Source organism: Lithobates pipiens, unplaced genomic scaffold, assembly GCF_037356315.1.
Source record: "Lithobates pipiens isolate NorthernLeopardFrog02 unplaced genomic scaffold, aLitPip1_a1.2 Scaffold_10, whole genome shotgun sequence".
Lineage (NCBI taxonomy): Eukaryota > Metazoa > Chordata > Amphibia > Anura > Ranidae > Lithobates > Lithobates pipiens.
Window position 1 is genome coordinate 104,647,992 of NW_027507686.1, and position 27,858 is coordinate 104,675,849.

Below are 27,858 nucleotides of genomic sequence, written 5' to 3' on the forward strand. Positions count from 1 at the left end.
GATTAGTTGTTTCAGCCCTAAATTACTATGAGCCTCTGAGTTCCGTGATATTGGCCTAAAATGAAGAAATTCAATTTAAATTGGGTGTGTTTTATAGCAGAAAGTAAAAAAGTGTTTTATTAATCAAAATTGTCAGTCTGTTTATAGTGCAAAAAATAGACAGAAGTGATCAAATACCACCAAAAGAAAGCTCCATTTGTGAGAAAAAATAAAAAGACACTAACATTTTATTTAGGTACAGCGTCGCACAACCATGCAACTGCCAGTTAAAGTAACAGTGCTGTATCTCAAAAAAAAGCTAGGTCAGGAAGGGGTTAAATCCCTAGGATGCACAGATACTTGCCATTTTTGGGGGTATCGGTACTCGTGAAAATGCAGATACCAGAAACAGATACCGGAAGTGAAGTCAGCTTGGGTGGAGCTTGGGAACCGGATAAGGTTGTGGCCTCTCCACACAGCGGTGAATGCCGTTTCCCTCATGACGTGCGTTTTGCGGCTGCGGCTGCTACATGGCGAGCATCCTCCTTACACCATGTCCCCTCATGGCGGCTGGTGAGTGCTCTTCTCTATTTCTAACTGTTGCTTGCTTTCTACTTATGTGTCCCGCAGCTGGTGATTGCTGTACAGTACTACTAGTTTACATCAACTGCCTAAGATGGCAGCCGGCCTGTGTTACACTTAGTTTGTCCCACATTATCTCTCTTGCCCAACAATGTCCACTGTCCAGCATGGCGGCCGGTCTGTGTTGTGTGTTACATAACTTATTGTCCCACATGGTCTGTTGCCCAAATGTCCATCATGGCGGCAAATGACTGCTGCTGTTATATAACTCATAATGGTTTCTTGCCTAACATTTTCCTGCATGTGCAGGAGACCATCCTCTGCTTTTTGTATTGTAGTCGAGATACCGACCGTTGTACCCGACAGATGGATTTCACCATCCCCACTGGTTTACTTGGCCATACCAAGATGCTGGATGCAGCAGGAACCACCAACAAGCACTGGTGAGAGCAGCTTCATTATTCTAACAAATAGTAGGTGTCACTGCTACGTATGAAGAAATAAAACATTTGGGCTCAAATTCCCCCCATTTTTCTAATTCCCCCCCCCCTTTAAAGATGGAGAGACTTATTTCCGGCTTTAAGTGCAATGCAAACGGATGCCACTGCCAGCAAAATGTCAGCTGTCTGGAAGTTTTTTTTAAATTGATGAAACCAACAAAACGCATTGCAGACGGGAACCTTTTTTGCCAATATATCCAGAGGAGGTTCAAGAGTTAGTTCTTATAATACCAGCAATCTCAAAAAAAACACCTCAAAATGAAACAAGACTGAGCATGGCGAATTTACAGCTGTCACTAGCTCTTGCACTCAGCAGCTGACACTGCAGCAAACCCTTGTCAGATGTTAAAAAAAATAAAAAATAAAATAAATGTCCATGGATAATCTAAGGGCAAAAAAAATAAATAAAAATCTGAAGTAGCTACCCAATTGATGATCAGCCACTACCATTAGTTGACAACGTGGGTTTTCGGCGACTTATGAATCGTTTGGAGCCAAAAGTATGAAATTCCCAGCCGCCGTCATGTCACAGATGTCATCTTGCCACAATTACACAACACAGTGAAAAAAAAAAAAACATTACCAACATGCTACAGGAGGACATAAAGGCTATCAGTTTCACCATTGACATTTAGAGCAGTAGTGTTAGTCTGTGATTAGTTTAACTGCACAATGGATTGATGCCAATTTCTCTCTGCACCAAGTCATGCTGCACGCAAAGAAATTTAAAAGCGCTCACACAGGCCAAGCTAGAATTCAGAAATATGATAAAAGGTGTACAAGATGCTGGTCTTCAGTCTTTCATGTGTGGCACATACATTGCAGCTGGCTGTCAGTCACAGTGGGGCCATTACGGAGGCTGTGGGAGTTGGGCGCAAAATAGGCACTTTAAACATTCAAACCTGGCATATTCTCAGCCGCAAGATATTCAGATCCAGCTTGGTCAACCCATTAAAAAAAAAAAAAAAAAAGGACTTGAACAAGATGTTCAGACTCGCTGGAACAGCACTTTTTACATGCTGCAGTCTGATAGAGTAAAAACGGGCCATTGAAGTATATGTGTCAGAACATGAGCTTCCTGCAACGATCACTGCGAATCAGTGGAATCTCATGGAGATGATCAACATCTTGGCTCCCTTTGAAGAGTTGACTTGGCATGCGAGTTGTTCAGATTCTTTTGTTTGGGAAGTAATTCCTGCAGCGACTGTGCTACAGCAATTATTATCTAAAGAAGTGGCTGAAGATCACGGTGTTAAAACGATGAAGAACACATTGCTTGGTGCTTTGCAGAAATGGTCCTCTGACATGGAACAAAATCCACTTTACTATATCGCTACCTTACACGATCCAAGGTAATTATTTATTGCTGGCTGCTATTTTGCATTGTTTTTATTTGAATACATGATTTTGTTTTTTGGATGAAGGTGATATTTTACAGTGACTTATCACTTGCTTGCATTAAAAAAAAATTGTAATGCAAGTGACAACACTGTTAAGCTCGGTTCACACAGGGGGCAATGCAAGGCGACACCGACTTGCCTCGCCGCGACCTCAGCGGCGACTTGCAAATGACTTCTGTATAGAAGTCAATGCAAGTCGCCCCGAGGTCGCCCAAAAGTAGTACAGGAACCTTTTTTCTGAGTCGGAGCGACTCGAGTCGCTCCTCTTAGAACGGTTCCATTGTACAGAACGGGGGCGACTTGTCAGGTCGCGGCACGGCAAGTCGTGTCGCCCCCTGTGTGAACAGGCCCTAAATCTCACCTTCATAAAAAACAAAATCGTAATGACAAGATACACCTGCTCTGCCCCCATGTAATGGTTTTGCACAGAGCAGGCCAGACAACTGTTTTTGCCGTGTTGCTCGCCATCACTTTTCCTTCTAGCAGTGCCCCCACAGCAAGCTTCCACAGTTGTTGCTTTGTTTACATGATGTCTTGTATTTTTCTTCTAGGTATAAAGATCGGTTCTTCTCAAATGCAGATGCTGGCAGGCAGGCCAAAGATGTTCGTGCTGGAAATGCAACAAATATCTTCTGTAGGTACTACAGGCAGAGGCAGCTACACCCGAGGTGCTTGAGAAACCAGCTACCAAAAAGGCCTCACACTGAGCAAAAGCCAGGTACCAGTGTGACTGTGGACAGTGTTTTTCAAGAAATTGCTTATTCACCTACAATTGAGAACAGTGCTCCCACAACACAACTAGAAGCATATCTTGGAGGGGTCACTGTGCCTCATTCAGACAAACCTCTTGCGTATTGGGCAGTCAATAAACTGGGATTTCCCACTCTAGCCAAAATGACACAAATATATTTTAGCTCCTTGCAGTAGTATGGAAAGTGAGAGATTGTTCAGTGCAACGTCACACATTGACACCAGAAACCGACTTCTAACTGAACAGGCAGAGTTTGTTTTTGTTTGTTTTGTTTTTTTAAGAAACAGAATAACTTGCCACTTGCGTTTGAATTGGAAAAGTAATCTATGGTCTGTTACTGTCCAACTGTAAGGCACCATGCACGGTTGCACGCTGCAGCTCAAAGCAACTGCTCCACCTGGCATTTGAGCAGTTTTTTTAGCATTTCCTCTGCCTGTTAACTCCCCTCCATGTTGGCCTTAGGCACATTTATTTTTTATTTTTTTTTAACACTATAGGTGATTCAACATGCAATGCATGGGGGGCACTGCCCAATATGGAACGGCATAGAGTTAACACTACATGCAAACAAAAGGCTCAAAACAGGGAGCTCAAACGCCTGTAGGAGCAGCTACTGTGAGCTTTAGTGTGCATGTGGCCTTACTGCTACCAAGTCCTTGGCACCTTGGCCTTGCCATCCTGGAATTAACCCAATTTTGGTCTGTGAAAAATGTTTTTTCACGTGTTTCATAAGAAGTTGAACTAGAATCTAGCACTTTTTGATTTAAAAAAGGTTTACAAAATAATGTTCTGAGGTACTGTTCAGTTGCTCCCCCTCAGGCCTAACATTATTTAACTGTATTGTACTTGGGTTGGTTGATATGATGATGTGATGTTTGTTTTATATGTGGTGTCATCAACAATGATGATATTTCATGTTCTGTGTGACATTTGAGCTTTTCATTTTCAAGGTATAATACAGCTAAAAGCATCTGCTCCTCAATGAGTTTGAGCTTTTTTTCTGCCTGTTAACACCTCCCCTCCATGTCAGCCCATTGCACACTAGTTTCTGGAGTTCGGTGGCAGGAAAGTTTACAGGCAAAAAAAAAAAAATCCAAAGATTTCTATTTCCAAATTTCTTTGGATTTGTTTTTTCTGCCTGCTGCCTATAAGCTGCCCTGTCACTAAACTTATGAAAACAGCATAGTGTTCCTCGGCCAATGGCCATGAACACATAGGCTAACATGGAGGGGAAGAGGTAACGGGTAGAGAAAAAAAAATAAAAAATAAAAGAGCTAAAAACACCTGGAGAAGAAGCTGCCTTGAGCTGTGCATGAGGCCTTACTGCAGTCTACATGCCAACCTAACATCCTCGCCATCCTAGAATGTTCACATCTGTAAAAAGTGTTTCTCTTACACATGTGTAAGGGCCGGTTCACACAGCGGGCGATGCGAGGCGACACGACTCGCCTCGCCCCCGCAAGTCGCCCCCGTTCTGTACAATGGAACCGTTCTGAGAGGAGCGACTCGAGTCGTTCCGACTCAGAAAAAAGGTTCCTGTACTACTTCTGGGCGACTTCGGGGCCGACTTGCATTGACTTCTATACAGAAGTCCTCTGCAAGTCGCCGCAGGTCGCGGCGAGGCAAGTCGGAGACGCCTCGCCGCGCCTGCAGTGTGAACCGGCCCTAAGAAGTTGAACTTGAAACAAACACATGTTGCGTTTTGTTTTTTGAAATTGTATAATGTCTTGTGTTGTGAGTTGACTGAGGTACTGTATTGTTCTCTCTTCTCATGCCTAAAAACATTGTGAATTTAGAATGTACATGACATGTCATTGATGACATTGACTTTTTTATATAACATGTTCTGTGTAATTTGCTCTTTAATAGCTGAACTACTTGACAGGAGCGTTTGATGAGAAGGGTGGTTCTGATAAGAAAAGGAGAAAAAAAAAAAAAAAAAAAGCCAAACTGGGACACAATATGGCTTACACTGCAGAGGAATGACATGCATGGGCGTCATCCACAAAGGAAGCCTGCCTAGAATTTGCCAGGGCCCATGTTGAAAAATACGACTTCTGGGACTTGGTACTCTGAAGTGATGAGACCAAGATAAATGTTTTTGGAACTGATGGTTTCAAAACTGTATGGTGTTCAAAAGGTGAGGAGCACAAAGAAGAATGCATGGTGCCTAGAGTGAAACATGATGGTGGCAGTTTCCTGTGGGGCTCCATGAGTGCTGCTGGAGTCAGGGAGCTGCATTTTTATAGATGGCATCATGAATTCACAAATTTACCGTTCTATATTGAAAGATGTTACCATAACGCCGTGCCCTTGGTCATCGTGTACTTTTCCATAAAGACAATGATCCAAAACACACATCTAAGGTCACTGTTGCATTTCTTAAAAGCTAGGTGAAAGTGATGCAGTGGCCAAGTATGTCTCTTGTGAAAGTAAAACCTAAGCATCTTATAAACCTTGTGATCTTCCTGCACATAGCTTGAAGTGCTATATTACTCAAGAAGTAAAATGGCAGCAGACCATTTATACTTGCTTTGGCTTCAATAAGCATTACCAGCTAGGTTTATACTCATTTCAAAAAACATGGCTTCAGACACTCTTTGTTAAAGCTCTCTGAACACCAAAGCCTCGGTCTCTAAATGAAATGAATAGCTTACAGTCATGTTTACACCTTGCTTTTGCGTCAAAAGTTATACCCCATGTCACTTTAGTTGTGCTTCAAAGCAACCTCAAAGCTCCCATAGAAGTCTATGGCAAAGCTCGCTTGAAGTCTCAAAATACCAAGCAAAAGCAAGGTGTAAACAGGACTGTAAGCTAACCATTTTATTTAGTGACAGGAGCTTTGACTGGCGTTCAGAAAGCTTTAGGGCTCATTTACACTTGCTTCGACTTCACTTTAACGGCTGGTGTAGGCTTGCGTTCAAACACAAAGCTTCAAACAGGCTTCGTTAACCGGTTCCTGACCTGCCGCCAGAGTTGTACTGCAGCAGGCCGGCTCCCCTGGGACGAGCCGCCATAACTCTACGTCGGCCCTTTAAGACGATGCAGGAGGTGTGCGTGTCTGCAGCATGTGCCGAAGCCGGTGCGAGCGCGATGCCAGCCTGGCACCCGCTATAGTTCGCAACAGAGCGACAACCAGATCTGTGTGTGTAAACACACAAATCCCAATTCTCTCAGGGGAGAGGTGAGAGATAGTATAAACACCAATCTCTCTCCTCCCCTAGTCAGTCCCATCCCCCCCCCTACAGTTATAATCACTCCCTAAGGAACACAGTTAACCCCTTGATCATCCCCTAGTGTTAACCTCTTCCCTGCCAGTGACATTTACACAGCAATAGGTGCATTTTTATAGCACGGATCGTTGTACAATTGTCAATGGTCTCAAAAGTGCCAAGTGTCCAATTTGTCCACTAATCTCAGTCCCGATAAAAAAAAAGAATAAAAAAATAAAAAAATTGGGATATTATAACACAAGGTGTTTTTCTAAATTGGCTCTCTTGTTTATAGCGCAAAATATAAAATCCGCAGAGGTGATAATATACCACCAAAATAAAGCTTTATTTGTGGGGAAAATTTTGTTTGGGTACAGCATCGCACAACCGTGCAATTGTCAGTTAAAGCGACTGTCAGGGCTGGCTTAGCCCTTCCTTCTCCGGGCTGGCTGCTCAGCTGTCGGCGAATTGCCAGCTCTCATCTCTCTCCAGTGTTACCCAGCTGTTCCTGATCCTGCTCATCTGACCTGCCTACCTAAGGCTGTCCAGCTCACGGTATCTGCCTTCGCCTTGGTCATATCACAAGAAACCATTGCCTGTAGTCCTGTTTAACTACTTCCCACCCGGCCAATGTACATATACGGCCAGGTGGGCGCTCTCTCCTTCTGAATGGACTTCAGGAACGTACTTCAGAAGGAGGGGGGGTCGGGGGATTACACGTGCGTACCCATGCAGCGGCGCAATCCCAATGCGTTCGTGTCACCTGGATACGGTGCATCTCCGATCGGCAGGCAGGCTCTATGATTGGCCCTCCTGATCACATGACAGCCGTGTCCAATCACAGCTGTCATGTGATGTAAACAGAGCCGGGTTGCTAGGCAATCGGCTCTCCTCACACTGAAGTTGTCACTGAGAGGCAAGTGGATCACTGCAGCCGGCTGGTGATCAGCAACGGAGTTTTTTTTCCCAGATTTTTACTCACTGATCACCAGTCTAGTGTAAACACACATGTCCCCCACACATGTCCCACTAAAAATCACGTCCCAATGATTATCTGCACACATGTCCACGATCACCTGCACATGATCATTTGAGTACATATGTCCGTGAGGACACAAAGCAATTATTATACACTTAACGGAATTTACCAAAAACATGTAGCAGAATACATTTTAGATTTTATTGATATCTTTTAAAATAGAAAGAATAAAAAAAATTTCCCAAATTTCTGCTCTTTTTTTTTCACTTATAAAAAGGCAAAAAAAAAAAAAAAACAGAGTCGTGAATAAATACCACGAAAATAAAGCTCTAATTGTGCGAACAAAATGATAAAAATTCAGTTTGGGTACAGCGTAGCACGACCGTGCAATTGTCATTTAACCACTTGCAGACCGGACCATTTTGCTGGTCAAAGACCAGACCACTTTTTGCGATTCGGCACTGCGTCGCTTTAACTGACAATTGCGCGGTCGTGCGACGTGGCTCCCAAACAAAATTGATGTCCTTTTTTTCCCACAAATAGAGCTTTCTTTTGGTGGTATTTGATCACCCCTGCGGTTCTTATTTTTTGCGCTATAAACAAAAATAGACTTTTTGTTATAATAAATATCCCCCAAAAATATATAAAAAAAACGTTTTTTTCCCCTCAGTTTAGCCCGATACGTATTCTTCTACATATTTCTGGTAAAAAAAAAAAAAAAAAAAAAAAAAAAAAAATCGCAATAAGCGATTATTGATTGGTTTGCGCAAAAGTTATAGCGTTTACAAAATAGGGATAGTTTTATAGCATTTTTATTAGTTTTTTTTTTTTTTTTTTTTTACTAGTAATGGCGTCGATCAGCGATTTTTATTGTGACTGCGACATTGTGGGGGACCCATCGGACATTTTTGACACATTTTTGGGACCATTGTCATTTATACAGTAATCACTGCTATATAAATGCAGTGATTCCTGTGTAAATGACACTGGCAGTGAAGAGGATAACCAGTGGGTGGCAGTGTAGGGGTTAAGTGTTCCTAGGGGTGTGTTACTAACTGTGGGCGGGTTGGGCTTTCCAGGGCGGCATTGAATATTGGACGTACCTGTACGCCAATATGCCTGCCCGTGCCATTCTGTCGACGTACATCGTCGTGCGCTGGTCGGGAAGTGGTTAAAGTGCGAGAGCGCTGAAAGCTGAAAAATGGTCTGGGAAGGAAGGGGGCGAACGTGCCCAGTATTGATGTGGTTAAAGACTGGCTTGCTGACATCCCTTCTGGCTTCTTATCCTGCTTGTTGTTCCTCCACTTGGATCCCTGACTTCTAGCCTAGCTGATTACCCGATCTGGTTATTGAACTCTGGCCTAGCTGATTACTCAATCCGGTTACTGGTCTCTGGCTATGCTTTGACTACGCTTACTCCATTTACCTTTTTATCCATTTATGAACAAGTGTGATTTAAATTGAACTGTCTCGGTCTGGTTCATGGTTTCTGACAGCGACGCAATGTCGTATTGCAAATAAATTCTTGGTCACTGAGCAGCCAAATCTTCCGGGGCTGAAGTGGTTAAAGCTCTCTGAATGCTAGTCAAAGCCCCGTTACTAAATAAAATGGTTAGCCTACAGTCCCTTCTACACCTGCTTTTGCTTTGAAGATTATACACCATTTAGCTTTAGTGGTGCTTCAAAGCCTCCACAGAAGTCTATGGCAGAGCCCTACGCAAAAGAAAAAAAAAAAAAGGTGTAAACAGTACTGCAAGTTAACCATTTTATTTAGCAACAGGGGCTTTGACTGGCGTTGAGAGCTTAAACAAAGCGTGTTCTAAAAGAGGTTTTGAAGCAAGTTTAACCACTACAATACAGGGCACTTTTGCCCCCTTCCTTCCCAGCTTTCTCGCACTTTCAATGACAATTGTGCAGTCATGCTACACTCTACCCAAAAGAAATTTTTATCATTTTGTTTGCACAAATAGAGCTTTATTTATTTACCACTCCATTTCTTTTTTGAGATACAAGCAGAAAAAAATAAATAATATATATATATATATATATATATATATATATATATATATATATATATATATATATATATATATATATATATATATATATATATATATATATATATATATATATATATAAAATTCTTCTATTTTAAAAAGGAATCCAATAAAATATCGAATTTTGTCACACATTTAGGCTGGGTTCACACTGCTGCGGCTACGAGAACGGGATGTGATTTGCACCGCACTGCAAATCACATCCAATCTCTGTGCGATGCGAGTTCAGCCATACAGATAGTATGGCTGAATTCGCATCGCACAGGACCTTTCTTTGGTCCGCAGCAGAATCAGATAGCATGGATGTTCACACCATGCGATCCGATTCCTGTCCGAGTTTGCAGATCGCACTGTGATATGCGAACTGATCTGGGGGTGTCATTAACGTTTCACTGACACTCCCAGCAGTTCGCATAGGGCAGTGTGAACTGCCGCCAGGAGGCATGCGATGCGGGAACCCGCCGCGGATTCGCGGCGTTCCCGCATCGCTGCAATGCGAACCTAGCCTTAAGCCAAAATGTATTCCGCTACGTTTTTGGTAAAAAAATAAAAAATAAATAAAAAACAATTCCGTTAAGTGTACAATTGGTTTGTGTGATCATGGACATATGTACGCAAATGATCATGTACAAATGTGTGCAGATAATCATTTGAACATATGTGGGGGACATGCAGTTTTATTATTTGGAGACATGTATTTTACACTAGACTGGTGATCAGCGAGTAAAAAGCTGTAAAAAAAACAGCTCATACTCGCTGATCACCAGCCGGCTGCAGCGATCTGCTCTTCGCGACAAATTCCGTGTGAGGAGAGGAGAGCCGATTGCCTAGCAACCAGCTGTTTGGACATGGCAGTCATGTGATCAGGAGGGCCAATCACAGAGCCCTTCTGCCGATCCAAGATGTGCAGTGTCTGGATGACACGAGCGCATCGGGATCATGCCGATGTAAGGGCAATCCCCCTCCTGACTGGATGTTCAGGAATGTCCTTCAGAAGGAGAGAGCTCCCACCTGGAGAGACAGACAGATATACACACAAGCCGGGTGGGAAGTAGTTAAAATATTCCCAAACTGGGTCTCTTAGGGCTAGTTTAACAAAGTTCCTCTACCTATGGGACAAAGCAAGCATGCGTGCAAAATACAACAAAGATGCAAGGCCTGGTGGCCCAAATTAAACATCGTAAGAAGACACGCTATGAAGGACTGTGTTTGAAGTTTTTTTTGTGTGGACCCAGCTGATTTATTCAAAAAGATGTAAACCCGAAAAAAAATGAACAATTACATTTACCGGTAACAGGTTTTCTAAGAAATCTTCCAGGAGGGCACACCTGAGATGAAGGGTCTCATCTGACAGGAAACACAACAGAGTTTAAAGCGGTTCTCCACCCTAAAGTGGAAGTTCCGCTAATCTGATCCCTCCCCCCCTCCGGTGCCACAAGCGGCACCTTTCAGGGGGGAGGGGGGGGTGCAGTTACCTGGATAATCCAGGTATCTGCACCCACTTCCGGGACAGACCGCCGCATACCCCCCCAGATGCCCCCCCCCCCCCCCCGTTGTGTTCTGGGAACCACAGTTCCCAGGACACAGCGGGGACCAACCAGAAGAGACACGCAGCGCGACTCGCGCATGCGCAGTAGGGAACCAGGCAGTGAAGCCGCAACGCTTCATTTCCCGATTCCCTGACAGAGGATGGCGGCAGGGGCAGCAGAGAGATGAGCGATCACTCGTCATCTGCCGCCATCACTGGACCCTGGGACAGGTAAGTGTCAATTTATTAAGTCAGCAGCTGCAATATTAGTAGCTGCTGGCTTTTACATTTTTTTTTGGTGCAGAACCACTTTAAGAGGCCCCACTGTGACAGAACCCGCTGTCACTGTGTTTTGGAAGGGACTGGCCCCCTGCCCACAGACTATGGCCCAGAAGAGACAGACTTCGGGACAAAATGTCATGCTACATCCCTTCTCCCCCATACACCCCCCCCCCCCGCAGTGGCCATGATAAAGGGCACTGCTAGAATGCCAGAACGCATCTGAGGTCCCCCCCCCCCTCAATACCTACAACCCAGCCCCAGATCAGGGAAGTGCGGACAGCTGTTCCCACACTGCAGCAGCTGTTTTTATTCACGGGAGACCGTATGTGCGGTTTTGCTCTCCAGTGCCAGAGTCGTACCGTTTCTTTTTCTGTTTGTTTCCTCAGACCACTTGAGGGTCAGGGACCTGGTTAGTCAGTTTTTAAAATAGGGGAGAAAGGTCACAGAAAAAGGCAGTCACAGTGTGTTTTGGAAGGGACTGTGGGCTGGCGACTGTGGGCTGGCTTCCTGCCCACAGACTATGGCCCAGAAGAGACTTGGGGACAAAATGGCATTGAGATAATTTAATGTAATGCTACATCCCTTCTCCCCCATCCCCCTTGTTACTGTGTTTAATTGTGTTGGGTCATGGCAGATGTAATAGCCACTAGAAAGACTTAAGGGAATCTCCCTGTTTTCAAACAGTGGTTTCTGAAGCACCAATAGCACCAAATTCCGAAACCAAACAGAGATAGCGGCGGTCAGACTGGAGGGACTACGTGTCAAACCCCTTGCACAAAAGTACTCACCAATCAGCCAATAATGCCCCCATGGAGCCAAACATGCCTGACACCTGTCTGCCCAGGGGTCTCTTGTCCTGGACACAAACCTCTGCACCTCCCGATTGAGCCAGAGGTCAAGGAGGTCCACACCTGGTGTGCCCCACCTTAGGTTAAGCAGCCGGAATAACTCCGGATGCCACGACCATTCCCCTGGGTCCAGCATCTGATGACTTAGGTAGTCTGCCTGCCAGTTTTCTACACCCAGAATGTATATGGCCAACACGTGCCGCTCTGCCCACTGGAGGATGTGAGCGACCTCCCGTGCAGCTGCCAAGCTTCTCGTTCCTCCTTGAGCGACATATGCCACTGCCGTGACGTTGTCCAACTGGATCCTGACAGGACGCCCCCCCGAAGCCTGGACCATGTGTGGAGAGGCACTGATCACCCGAAGCTCGGGCACATTGATCGGCAGTTGGGATTCTTCCAGCGACCAGAGGCCCTGGGCTGACTGTTCGTCGTGATCGCCGTCCAATGGAGAGGAAGGAACAATCTCCCAGACCGAAGGGCCGGAGACCTCAGCCACCAGAGAAGGGAATCCCTGACTAACTGGCTCACCCGAATTTGACAATCCAGGGATAATGGGGGATTTGTTCCATTTTGACAAAATCTCCTCCTGCAAGACTCGTGTGAAATTGAGCGTATGGTACCGCCTTGAAAGTGGCTACCATAAGACCCAGAACTTGCATGCAGAAGCTCAGCGATGACCACCTGCGGTTCACCAACAACTTCACCGCAGCTTGAAGAGTCTGAAGGGAGAAAAACGCTTGCTTCTGAAGAGTCCAACAGTAAACCCAGGGACTTCAGGTGTTGAGTTGGCCCTAACACTCACTTCTTTTCCCCAGACTGCAGACTTTTCTCCTGGAGAGTCTGCATGGTGATTGCAACATCCTCCCTTAATTCTGATGCGGAAGCTGCTCTCAGAAGGTCACTCACGATTGCGATTAGACAGAATTGGAGCCAACATTTTGGTAAAGATTCAGGGTGCTGATGCCAGGCCAAAAAGAGCCACAAACTGGTAGTGCTCTTCCGATTGCAAATCGCAGAAACCTCTGATGCCTGAGGCATATGGGTATAAGTAGACGTCCTGGATATCCAGGGACACCAGGAAGCCCCCCCGATCCTTTGCACTTTCACAAAACTGTTGAGGGCCTTCAAGTCCAGGATTGGACCCCTTCCTTTTTGGGGACAACAGATTGGAGTAGAATCCCTGAAAACTTTCCAGCGTCGGGACAGGTACCATCACCCCGTGCAGCAGCAGGTCCTGTACTGCCCCAGACATGGCTTCCTGAATATTATATTAATTTTTAGTGGACAATAAAGAAACGGTCTTGTATCCTGATGAAACCAGTTTGCAGATCCATTGGTTGGGCAGTAGAGAAGTCCACCGAGCTGCAAACCTTCATGCGATAACATTTTGACTTGTGAAACCAGGGACGCTTTGTCCTTCAGCAGACGCCTTGTCGGACCGGGAAGGCTTACCTGTCAACCCGGGTGAAAAGTACCCCCCCCCCCGCCCGCTCAAAAATGACCCTTGCCTACAGCGTGGCTCCTTACCCTTCCTGGACTGTGGGAGCAACGTGCTCTTCCCACTGGTAACATTTTTAATAAAGTCATCCAGCAAAGCTTCAAAAAGCCTCTCACCTTGGAAGGGCAAATCCGCCAGTATTTTTTGATGCCTGGTCTGCAGACCAGCATTTCAGCCAAATCAGGCGCCGTAGCCCCACTGCCGATACTGATGCTCTAGAGAGCAGGGGGACCATATCCAGGGCCGCATCACAGACATCGTTAAGGCCATGCACCAACTGGTCTACCAGCTCTAGCAAGACCAGTGAGACTTGCTTCTCCAATTCACGGTGCAACAACTTTGCCCATTCAGTAAGAATCTGCCACACCAAGGCCATGGCCAGCACAGGTCATAACGCTGAGCCCACTACCGTAAACAAGGACCAGGCCACTGCCTCGGACCTCCTGTTGACAAGGTCCTTGAAGGCAGGGATGTCAACGACTGGAGAAGACGTCCATTTTTTTTCCAGGAGGCTCTGCTCAAAAGGGGTAACGCACCGCCACTCTTCTTGGGACTGTAAAGGCCCGCTGCAGACCTCCCATTCCTTGTAGATGAACTTATCAAAATAAGTGAAATGCAGAGACACTTTAGGCATGCAGGCCAGTTTGCAGGACCCAAAAGGGACAGCCACCTCAGCAGAGGTTCCTGCTGCATCCTGTATCTTCAGGGTATCCCACACCACAATGCTAAGAGTGCCTACTAGCGTTTATTGCTGTGCTACCCCGGACACAGAGTCATTCTGGTCCGCATCCTCTGACACATCAGAAAAGGGGCCGCCAGTCACCGCAGGACCAGAGTCTGAATCAGAGCTCTCCCCAGAAGACACCCCCCCTTGAGCCCACACGCCAATTCCACCCTGGCAACAAAAGGTCTAATTTTTTGCAGGTGAGCCAGTTGCAATAGCATGAATATCTGGGGAAGAAGCGCCAGCTTCTGACTCCATGCTGACCTTCACTCGCCTGCCACAACTTAGGGACTTAAGGCAAGGCACAAATCCCACCCTCCTAGCTGCTCACAGACTGAGGGGCCCCTCCGCAGGACTCACCACCCTGACTGAGTGCTGCGCTGTCACTGACCGCTCTGCCCTGTTGAAGTCACAAAGTGCTCAGAGTGAAAGTTGCACTGTTCTGAGGTACAGACCCAGCACTAGAGGTAAAAGACGCACTGAAGGCTACAAGAAAATGACCATTGGCCATCCTTAGTACAAAAATCACCAAGAAAATGGCCACCAAACCTTCTAGAAAAAAAAATAAAAAAGGGTTGACAGCCCATACACTGCATAGACTACAGGAAAATGGCCACAGCTTCAGCAAAATGGTCGCAGCCCTTCCTGAAGTAAAATTATTTACCAGGTACCTCACAGTGAAGAAAAAAGGGACAGAAAAGTAACCCAGACAGTGCAGCCCCCCACCAAAGCCCCGAGTGCCCCCCCCCCCAGCCTAGGAACTTACACCGCACCTCATGCCCGATCACACAGCTGCCCCAGCAGGGGGAGGAAGGAATGAGGGATAGGGAGAGAGGAAAGGGAGCGCGAGACCCCTAGATGTGGCTGGCGCTTTTTAAAATAAGACGCCCTGTCCCCGTCGTCAACGACCGTCGCCCCCCCCCCCCCCCTTGACCTGCGCCAGATATGATTATTCAGCAGTCACGCGGAAAAAGCCAGTCCCCCCCCCCCCCCCCCCGGGCTATCAGGGAGGACGACGCCGGTCACAGCTGCGTTCAACCTGACTGGGGGACCCCAGAAGCCTGCCATCCACCAAGGTACACAGACCTTCTCTTATGGGCAATCCCAGTTTCAGGGGAAGGAGAGCTCCAATCCAGAGCCTCCTAATCCGGGGGCAGAAACACAAAGACTGAGGGAGAAGGGACGGGAGCCTCCCTTTAAAGATCTGGTGATAGGCTCTACCTCCAGAGGCAGGAGACATCTCTAGTGCTGCCCTGGACAGACGATTAGAGAAACATACGTTTTATGCAACACCCATCTCTGTTCTGATTTTTCAATTGTGTGACAAAGATGTGGCCATGTAATTCCACCTATTTCAGCCGACATCTGGTTAACCTGAATACAACCTCATCTGTTTACCTCCAGTACCCACAGGGTACAGTGCACATCTGTTTACCTACAGGTTACAGCAGCAGTCCATGATTGATCTGCCTAATCACAGGTCACAGAGAGATCGCTATGAGGAGGCAGCCTGACTGTTTTTCATATGACGCACTGATGGTGGCTCTCATTACATAACATACAGTGGGGGCGACAGCATTCTGTGACATCCTCCTCAGATGTCCTGCCTGGGAGCTCCATACATCTCTATATACACACACACTGCACTACAGACTTGGCCGCTGCTCACACAACATGCAGATCTCGGGCCTTCCTATACAATCTGATTGCACAATCGACTTCATATCTACCGCAAACTATGCAACTCTAAGTTCACTCTTGTGCGGGTCAGAAACTCACAAAATTGTGCGCATTCCCGACACGCTGGTAAAATGCCCCAATCTTTAGCAGACACGCAGGGGTGCCGTGTTATCCTAAAGGGACCCTTCCGTGTATTAAATAATGGACTGCTATACCTGTGACATGTCCGTACACACAATCCGAAAAATCGGACAGATCGTCTTTTCTTATGCTAGACACCTTTCAAAAATTGAGAAGTTACTAAAAGTTATGAAAATTCTCGTACGACAGAATTAAAAATATTTGGAAGTGATGTGCTGTAGTGTGTTTTCACATGACAACTGTACTGATTAAAACAAAAATTGTACAATCTGGTACACAAGAAAAATGCGCGCGCTTGTCCAATCGGCTAATATTGGATGAAACGTTGTGATCAGCGCTGGAAAGCTCTGTAGTAATGATCCGATTTTCATACGAGCGCACCAAAAGCAGTATTTTTCATCCGATTTTTGGATCATGTGTATGCGCCATTATCTACCAAAATCGATACACCTCATCTATCTGATCACTCTGGATACAATCAGGAAGTCCCTTGTATGACATATGTTGGTAAAGCTAATGGAGATTGTAGAGTTTGTGATGAGTGATAAGGCCTGTACACATGATCAGAAAATCATACAAAAAATAAAAAAGGGGGGCGGGGAAGAAAGAAATACCGCTTTCAAAGCTATAGTTGATAATCTGATCGTTTGTACACAGCTTTAGTTTTGTCTGTACAATACATAAAACTTGTGAATTTTTATTTTGCCATACTAGAATTTTCAGACTTCAGTAACCTCTGCATTTTTGATATGGAGACTGGCACACCAAATTATTTTGACAGTTATTTTTTATAATCTCATTGTGTGGGCTGAGCGCAATCTGGTTGTATAATCTCCATTAGACTTGCCAACAAGTATATACAGCAAGAGCCTTCCCGATTGTACAGAGCAATTGGATGTATGATCAGATTGTATGTGGTGCACCTAGTGATCTGCACATCGAATAAAAATCAAAATGTATCTGCTTAGATAATGACATTCGATGAGATTGTAGGAGAGAGAGGGAGAGAGGGAGAGAGGGAGAGAGAGAGGGAGAGAGGGAGAGAGGCTCACCTTGTAGCTGTTTGAATCGTCCCTCCAGCACATTGGCATACTGCACGGAGTTGACGAAGGCAGCGGGCGAGAGAGGAGGGGAGCCTGGCCTGGGCACCTCAGCATAGCTAGCCTCATACATCTGATACATGTCGTACGATCAGACCGGTCACCAGACAAGAACGATCTCCATCAGCAGTACAGTCAGCACCGGACACTAAGCGCACCGTCCCGGGACCACCGGGCTTTCCGCTGACAATCAAGACACCCGATGGTTAAACGCAACCAGATCTCCACATCTATCGATCAATCGACCGTTTAGCTCACTGGTGACCCGCAGAGCTCACACTCCACCCCCCCCTTCCACACACAGATATCCAGAATTCCTAGGATTCCTCCTCTACGTAGATTTCCCGCTCCGCTCTCCTCACCTCACACCGACAACGGCCAGGTCTAAGGCAGAGGGCAGGGCCGGGGAGGAGCTGGAGGGGGCAGGTTGGGTGCAACCACCGGGAAAGGTGTGAAGGGGGGGAGGGGTGCTGGAGGTGGAACAGTCCGACACTCTGACCTCATACTAAGACTAGTGAAAATCAAAACATTCAGGCGTTTCAGTGTATATTGAGGGGAAACATAAAGAAATACAAAGTAATGAAAGGCTGGCAACACATCTCCATGAAACCTATTAACATATACTGCGGGCCTCGATTGATCTTGTAGACTCCCATCCTATGCCCATATCTTCTCTACGCTGGCTCCCCACTACCATAGTTGCCAACATTGTAAAAAAAAATTCGGGACACTTTTTTGGCAGTGGGCGGAGTCTTTGTATAATTGGGGGGCGGGGCATGGGTTTATAGGTGTAGCATAGGAAAAGGTAAAAATGTACCGTGAAAAATGGGCATGGTTTACGTAAAATAGTGGGCGTGGCTCAAAGGGGTGTGGTTAGAGTCTGAGATGAATGCGGGATGGAGAGGGAAAGGAGGGCGGTGAAGAGAGGGAAAGGGGGGGGAGAGGGAAAGGAGGGACAGCAGCCCCCCGATCCTACACCACAATAGCAATATGTGTTTTCCAGAGTTTGACAATCAGCAGATAAAGATACTCCAACTACCTGGTGTTGGCGCTTCAATCATCCCGGCGCCATGATTGTTATGGTGTCAGGATGATTGAAGCGCATTATTTCTATTATTACATTGTAATATAAAATGAAATCATTCAACTCACCATAATGCAGAATCAGTGGTAGCCATGCGCGCGTCACTAGCCACGTTGCCTGCCACCAGATGCCATCAGGTATCCCAAGCGGAGTCTGTCCTTACATCAGGTGCCCCATCAGAGGTACCTTCCTCACATCTGTGTCCATCAGCGGAGCCCCTCCTTACATCCACAGACTAGCCCCCACATCCACAGACTGGCCCCCCACATCCACAGACTGGCCCCCCACATCCACAGACTGGCCCCCCACATCCACAGACTGGCCACCGACATCCATAGACTGGCCACCGACATCCACAGACTGGCCCCCTACATACCACTGGCCCCCACATTCACAGACTGGCCCCCATATTCACAGACTGGCCCCCGACATCCACATACCATGACTGTCACTGGCCCCCGACATCCGACTGGCCCCTGCCCCGACATCCACATTGACAGACTGGCCCCCGACATGCCGCCGTTGCCGTGCGCAGACATTTAACTGTGGCGCCACCCACCGCCCTTTACACTGACACAAACACACACTAGCAGCGGGGGTGGGCGGCGCCACAGGTGTAGACCAACTTCTGGTCTTCTTAAAAATGGCGGCCGGCGGAGACATTGTCTCCACCGGCCGCCGACCTCTAGCGCCCGGCGGCAAAAAAACGGGTAATTCAATTTCCCGGGACAAACCGAATTTCGCGGGACATTTCCCGGGACAAAATTAATTCGGGACAAATGTCCTAATCCCGGGAATGTCCCGCGAAATTCGGGACAGTTGGCAACTATGCACTACCCATTGCCCAATCACATTAGGACCTACTTTACTTCATTCTATCCATCTCTGGGATTTGGTCAAATTCTCTGCTGCACTAATATCCCCCCATCTACCCTTGCTCAGTGTTCTCCAATGCCCACTATTACCCCTGGCTTGATAGTTTGGGGCAATTTACCTGGTGAACTGACAATGGGTTTGTTGACACTTATTCACGTCTTCCCCATTACCCCTACTAGGGTTATAACATTTGACACCCTTAGATCCTCACATGACATTACAAGAGCATTACAGATACCTACAACTGTGTCGCTTTATTCAACAGCTTCCGCGGTCCCAGCAAACCTCATATGCACTGACCCCATTTGGGAGCCTTTGACAGGGGAGTGTGGCCCGGATGATATTATATTATGGTTAAAGCAGAGTTCCACCCCAGCCTTGCCGCTGCCCAGGGCATCATTTCTTGTTGCTCGCCTGCTGCCTTCTGGGACCTGTGTGTGTCCCAGAAGAAGACGGAACCATTCAGAAAGCACCCCGCAACTCGTGCATGTGCAGTAGGAAACCAGCAGTGAAGCCTGAAGGCTCCACTGCTGGTTTCCCTTAGTTAAAATGGCGGTGGCTGCACCAGATCCGAATATATATATATATATATATATATATATATATATATATATTTGTAGTCAGAGTCCGGATACTGGAGGAACGTATTACCACAACTATGGCAACCTGAGGTGTGCCATGGTCGCATTTAAGAGTATGCTTAAAAGAGTGCATACCCTGAATATGAAATATCATGGGTGGGAGGGAGAAGGAGGGGGGATTATAAGCCCCGGACTCCTCCTACAAATACAGGCTGCCAATGGCCAGCCTTCTAACTTGTAGTCAGAGTCTGGGTACTGGAAGAACGTATTACCCCAGCTATGGCAACTGGAGGTGTGCCATGGTCACATGTAAGAGTATGCTTAAAAGAGGGCAAAAAGGACATGAACTAGGTACGGTAATGTGAAGTTTAATGGAAAACATGACAAACAACTAATCCAGCAAAATTACAAAAGTTTGTTTAACTTCCACGTAAAGATCAGAAATGTAACGACTGAAACAGGATGAATGCCAGCATCCTAAGTATTTGATGACATGGGATGAGACCACCTGCTTGGATGCTGCAGACGCGGCCCCGATCCTAAAGGAATGACCCGATAACTGTTTCAGGTTTAACTCCAATTTAGCAATCAAAATTCTGACATGTGATATGAACTGTCTGGAAGCAAGAGGCTGCGTGGGGAATGAGAGTAAAGGGCTATCGAGAGGGGCCACTACATGAAGGAGAGCTGGTCCAAGACCTCAACTGGACACCAGAAAGTGTTGGCTTTGTAATAATTGATCACAAAACCCTGACCTGTCTGCCTGTTTTTGTTGGGGAATTGAAGTGAAAAATTATCAGGTAAACTGGCGAGACTACTTTTAAGGAGTACAGGTGCATTACGGCCGGCTTGGAACACCTCCTGGGTTGGAGGAAACCAAAGTAACTAAGGAAAACAGCAGCCTTGGGGACAAAACTGGGGCCTGACCCAAAGGGTGAAAGAGACAACAAATCCGCTATCCCACAGAAGATCTGGCTAGAGATAGGCATGCATGTCGACTGTGACTGTCCCTGACTTTCTGGATACCTTTAAGAAGGGCTTTGATAGGATGAGCTGCAAAAATGCACAGTCTGTCAGGATTGTGATTATGCTCTGGACTCTGCCCCCGGGATTCGTGTTGCCATCAAGTCCACAGATACTGAGGATTGCGTGCTTGCTTGCACTACCACTTTCCATCATTCCCCTGTGGTGTTATATACCACCTTTATATACTGGTACCTTCCCCTTTGTGCAACTCCTTTTTCCCCGGACATGCAAGTTTCTATATCTAAATATAAGACTTCAGTCCACTGTTTTGTTAGCCCCCCTGTCACCGCGGGGGACCCCCTCTTTGGTGGCGAAGCCTTGTACCCTATGCCTACCGGGATGTAGATACGCTCCTGGAGAAGCAGCTTTGTTCGCAAAACTAGTAGAGATGATGCAGCTTATAAGAGAATAATAGCAAGAATATAAAAATTCATAAAGGTTTTATTTCAATATATTAAAAATAGATTGTATAAACATTAATGACAGATACAAAGAATATACAGGAAATACATAGCTATTGGGTTTTGGGGATCCTGAAATTATTTGTTGATAAAATGATCGCACTTCTTCCCGACATGTTTCGCAATGTGCTTCTTCAGGGGAATGTGCAACTAACAATAACATAAGGAGAGAAATGGTTTATTTAAAAAAAAAAAAAAAAAAAACATCAACACACAATGTCATGCACTATAAGATATATTCAAAAATACTTTACAAGAAAACATCAGTTATAGATCTTTTCTATAGCTCAGCTCCTCGACCCGCTCTGTGGATCTCCTTGCCTCCTTTGTGGACCCCCGTGTGGGTTGGGTCCAAGAGGAGAGAGAGAACTTCATCTTTCCCCCCCACCTCCCCCTTCCTTTCCCTCTCCTTTCCTCCCCTTTTTTTTTTTCAATTATTATATAATTGTTATATTTGATACATCATTGTATGAAGTCATTTGTCGTTAATTAAAATTTTTTTTTGAGTGTGTATAATTTAGTTATGCTTTGCTGTTTCATATTGCTCGGTCCAAAAATGGGATTCATGGCGAGCACATATAGGGATCTCTGTTGCTCTCTATGACTCTCATTCAGATACAGGCGTTATATATCTTCCCCGCACCGCACTCCGGAATCGGACTACATTGTGGTGCTGGGGTGGACCTTTTTTCCCCCTAGCGCTAGTATGTGAGGACACATGGACACCCAAGGGCGCCCCGGGATTAGCTTATCCGCGGGGTGCCCGATTTTGGGTGGGTATGTACATGTATTTCCCTACAGGATAGAAGCCCAGAGGACCGCCGACTAGCCTGCTTCTGTGACGACTTTTTTCTCTTTTCTTTTTTCTTTCCCCGCCCCCCTCTGGGGCGGAGAGCTCGCACAGCCCTGTCTCCGCAGCTAGCCATCATTGGCAACCACCTATGCTGATTCCGTTTATCAGCACTGCGGAATTATGGGGATTGTAGTCTGGACGTCGGAACGACGGGCTTCGCGCATGCGCATTGCCTTCTCCTGGATGTCCGCATTGAGCCGGTGACGTCAGACGCCGGCTCGATGGATGGAGGATTTATAAGCAGCGCAGTCTATGGACATTTAGATTACAGGTACGGTACAGGCATCACTGCGACGCTGGATCTCTGCTCCCTGGTAAATTGGATACATTTGTTTTCCACTCTGTAGCAGTTTATACTTTTTTCTCAATAATTTTATTTTTATTTATATCTTTTCCATTTGCCTTTAGGTCTAGCAGATACTGAGGGGCAGCCAAGCGCTGCACTCACTAGCTTTTAAAAGAGCAGTGTATCGAATTGGCTAACTTGTTGTGGCGATTTGCTTTACATTCATTGCATCTATATTGCTACATGGTTACATCATTTCATCCTCTTTTACTTTCAAAGGTAAAAGCATTTATTTTCTTTTTAGCCATTTTTAAATTAGGCTCTAATTGACAACTAATGTTTAATGCCTGTTTAATCTATCCATACTTGTCACCTAATATTAATTATCCTAATTAATATTTTATATATCTTTCTTTGATATGGAGGCTTTCGCTCCAATTCCCTCACATAATTGAGGGCATTATAACGATTATTATTTAGTCCAATTTAATGATGTTTTTGTCATTTCTTATTATTTTATATTTTTATAGCGCTTGCTTACCTCCATCTGTGTCCTCCATTGAGCTGGGGGGTTTTTTTGATCTTACTTGCCTGGCTTACACAACTATATTCCAACTTTTGCCGGCTCCGGGGTTGCGGTGTATCTTTTTGACCTTGGGTAAGCATCGCCTTATTGGACCAAGCATATTGAGATTATAGATAATCATGTAATAAAAAAATCTTGTAAAGTATTTTTGAATATATCTTATAGTGCATGACATTGTGTGTTGATGTTTTTTTTTTTTTTTTTTTTTAAATAAACCATTTCTCTCCTTATGTTATTGTTAGTTGCACACACCCCTGAAGAAGCACATTGCGAAACATGTCGGGAAGAAGTGCGATCATTTTATCAACAAATAATTTCAGGATCCCCAAAACCCAATAGCTATGTATTTCCTGTATATTCTTTGTATCTGTCATTAATGTTTATACAATCTATTTTTAATATATTGAAATAAAACCTTTATGAATTTTTATATTCTTGCTATTATTCTCTTATAAGCTGCACCGTTGAAAAATCCCCTTCTGCATTCCCCTTCCCCCTTCCCCTTTATATATGATATTTTTTGAATTATTAGGGGATGAGGTGCCTATAGTATGAATGTGTCACTGGGCAGTTTGGACCAAATAATTTCTATAGTAGAGATGATATCCAAGATCAACTGTCCCACTGTGATTTTCCCTGTCTGGGAATGATTTTGGTGATATACATTCAGTGTTAACATGCTTTTAACCTGTATCTGATTATTTGTCATGCATTCTTTTTTGCATCAATAAACTTTTGTAATACTTTATTACATTTGCTTACATATCTGAATTTACCTCTACTCTAATGTACGAGATAGTCCCATTGCCCCACTTCTTTGGGGAAGCCTTGTTGGGGACCAGGCTTCCGATCCCTTATCTCTGATGTTCTGGATGATGGTACAGTCTTTTATACATTATTTATTATTATCATTTATTATAGGGGTTACCTCTTTTTTCTACAGGATTGTGAAGTGAGAAGAAGTGCTGTATACCTGACAGGTTCAACCTGATGGTGTTAAATGACAGGGATAACTTGCCATGACAATAAGCTACGAAAGCCATCGTGTACTTGACACCCAACCCAATTGCTGGGATAGAGGGACGTAAAACCACAAAAACACCTCCACACCGTCTTGTAAGCCCTGAGAGTGTTTGTTGACAGTGACACATTTACCAGCTCAGAAGCCTGCACCCTGAGTGCGTCTAATCCAATGTCAACAGGGAGAAAGGTGGAACACTAGCCATACTGTATCCCCTAGCCTCTCTCTATACACTAGCCTCTATGTATACCCCAGCCTACCACATCGGCTTCTGGATGCCGTAGGAAGATATGCAGGAAATCAGAATGAGATAAGGCTTCAGCAGCCGCATTATAGACACCACTTATGAACTCCCTCTGAAAATGAAAATAGTACCTGAGGACCAACCAAGTCAATCTGAGCATGAAGGACATCTGGAGGTCTCTGGAGAGACCTGGATCTACCTTTATTGATAATCTCAGCTGTGCCTGAGTTGTTGGTAAAGAAAACAATTGTGTGCCCAGCCCAAGTGGATCCCCAAGTGACAGCAGCAGCCACTATTGGGTAAATCTCAAAAATTACAGAAGTCTGAGCAAACTTGGAAATGTTGAAAACCTCGGGGGGGGGGGGGGGGGGGGCATGTTCCGGCCAACCACTGACATTCAAAAATAGCTGAAAAACCCACCGAGGCTGTGGCATCCGAAAAAAAATATCCTGAGGCAAACTGGCGACCATGTGGACAGTGTCTAAGCAGATACCTAAAAAGGTGATCACAGTGGAAGGCCCTTCAAACTTGTGAGCAGCTAGGGGAACGTTTAAATCCATGAACAGTATGTAAAATAAATAAATTGCGGCGCTACCTAAAAAATTAATACACTATAATAAAATAGCAAAATATAAGGTGCAAAAGTGAATCCACCTCACTAAAGTGACAAATGTGCAATATTGAACCATAAAATATGTTGCATCTAATATAGAATAAAATTGATAATATATGTGCATAAATAATCAAAAATCATGCGTGAAATAATTTCAAAGTACAAAATGCAGAAAATGCTGAATAAGCACTAATGTGCAAAAAATGCATTAATAAATAGTGATCCTCAAATGAAGTCCATGCAAATGATTGGTGACCATATAACAAAGTCCATGCAAAAAATATATAAAGTGACTTCAAATGTGTGACTGTCCACCGTAGAACTTCAGTGCCAAGCTTGTGCACCACCAGTTTCCCCCAGCCTCTCACCTCGAATACATAGCATAAAGGCACTGTATATAACCAGATGCTATTCCATCCTTATCAGTCCAGCCTCAACGGCATACCACTGTACATATACGGTTAATCCTTCCCCAGTTTATAAAAGCAGATGACAGCAAATTCGTAACACAACCCGGACTTCCGGTCTCGGCCGCGACCGGAAGTGATGAGTGTAACACCTAAGCTCCTTCCCTGACGCGTTGCGTCACAACCTCGTGACTTTTTCAAAGTGACCCTTTGAAAAAGTCACGAGGTTGTGACGCAACGCGTCAGGGAAGGAGCTTAGGTGTTACACTCATCACTTCCGGTCGCGGCCGAGACCGGAAGTCCGGGTTGTGTTACGAATTTGCTGTCATCTGCTTTTATAAACTGGGGAAGGATTAACCGTATATGTACAGTGGTATGCCGTTGAGGCTGGACGGATAAGGATGGAATAGCATCTGGTTATATACAGTGCCTTTATGCTATGTATTTGAGGTGAGAGGCTGGGGGAAACTGGTGGTGCACAAGCTTGGCACTGAAGTTCTACGGTGGACAGTCACACATTTGAAGTCACTTTTTATATTTTTTGCATGGACTTTGTTATATGGTCACCAATCATTTGCATGGACTTCATTTGAGGATCACTATTTATTATTGCATTTTTTGCACATTAGTGCTTATTCAGCATTTTCTGCATTTTGTACTTTGAAATTATTTCACGCATGATTTTTGATTATTTATGCACATATATTATCAATTTTATTCTATATTAGATGCAACATATTTTATGGTTCAATATTGCACATTTGTCACTTTAGTGAGGTGGATTCACTTTTGCACCTTATATTTTGCTATTTTATTATAGTGTATTAATTTTTTAGGTAGCGCCGCAATTTATTTATTTTACATACTATTCCTTTGGTGTTAGAGATCACTATTTTTTTGCTGGCTGCTTCCACACATTTATATATATTTTTTAGACATTTTTACACATTTATTAATAGTCAGGTGGAGCGCATTAGCACCTTTTATTTACATTTAAATCCATGAACAGTTCCCTGAGTGCTATGAGGTCCTTGGGAGACTGCTCGGGGCTTTCTAATAACAAAAAAAAAGTAGTGAATCACCTCACAACACCTTTTGTGATTGGACAAAACCCAATTGAGAGCTGAGGCAAAAATATTAACCACATCCCAGCCAAGCACGTCATATGACATCCTGAACTTTCAGTGGGAATATCTGAATGATGCCTGCAGATACAGGCATCATTCAGATATCCTTGTTTTCCGCCGGCGATTCTGTGCACTACAAGAATTATCAAATCGGCAGTTACGCCGCTTGATCGTTCTTACAGCCGCCGCCATCCGGTGCTTCTCCCGTGCCATCGGTGACCCAGAGAAAGAACCAGCTACCGCCGGATGATGAGCTTAGAGATTTCCGGTGACCAGATGGTCACCGGTTATCTCTATGACCATCGGAGGCCCGGGCGTGACGTTAGGTAAACAAGGCTGTGATCGAGGCTGGCAACAGATAACAAATTAACACACTCAAAAGACTCCAATGATGAGGCCCGTATAAAAACCATCAGAAAAACCTTCCACAAGAAAGAGTTGGGGGTGAGTGGGGTTGGGGGTGAGTGGTGTAACAACCAGAAATCTTACCTGGCTAAGTTGACTCGGCTCAGTCATGATGAACTGGATGACTTGATAGGACAGGCAGATATGGGGTGCGCTCTGAAACAGTTGGCACAAATATGGAGGAGTCTGTATTGATTATAGTTGCAGACCATGTAGTTGAATTTATTGCACAGCTGAGCCTTGCCAAGATAATGTATGGGTCTGCCCAGTTTGTCAACCTGGCCAGATGGCCCAGTGGAGGAACCACTGGACCCCTGCCTGGTGGACCCAGTAGGTATGGGATGTTCCAGGTTAGGACACCAATTGGAGGTATGGGCAGATGATTGGCAATTACCACAAGTTGGAGACTTCTGACTGGCAAAATGCCTACAGAATTGCTCCGTGTCTATATTGCTCCAACATATAAATAACTGAAACTGCGCCCAAGTGGCAGCGACCTTTGCCAAAAATGATCAGTGGTAATCGTAAAATGTAGAACAACCATACTTGTGGCCTAGATCCACCACCTTTTGGAGATACAGGTCGAATTCCTCTCTCCTGCCGGGACTGGCGGCACAAATAATGTCGTTATAATTACCTAAGGAGAGAACAAATTCAGCTATGCTCAGCTTGTGATTAAGCCTCGGATCCCTGGTTTTGAGGACCATTGAGACTTCCCCGCAGCTTTGTTCTCAACAATGTCCTGTGAAGCTATGAGCAGGGGTGCCAGGTTAATATCCTTCCCCTCCAGAATGTCTTTTTTTCAGATTGGCTGAGATAAAGTGTGCAGGAGATATGGAATTTAGTATTGATAGTGGTGAAGCAACAGCAAGAGGTAACGGCACACTGGTATTACCTACGGGGTTCCGGATGGCACAGAGCCTAGAGAAACCTCTGAAACTTCCACTGTGAATTACAGTAGCGGGGGTGTTTTTTTGAAGCACTGATTAGAGCCAGAGGCTAGAATAGGCTTAAAAATAGAGTGGAC

The 27,858-nt window shown here is 45.2% G+C and overlaps 1 protein-coding gene across 2 annotated transcripts in view; it reads right to left on the minus strand.

The window, feature by feature from the left end:
- LOC143933943 (spectrin beta chain, non-erythrocytic 1-like) overlaps positions 1-27,858 on the minus strand; it is a gene marked incomplete in the record, with an annotated part of 1,131,488 nt that overhangs the window by 572,610 nt on the left and 531,020 nt on the right. Inside the window, 1 exon segment of one of the 2 annotated variants that reach the window (XM_077457138.1) lies at positions 17,214-17,656. Coding sequence (XP_077313264.1) covers positions 17,214-17,343 — 130 coding nt within the window. 2 annotated transcript variants of the gene reach the window in all.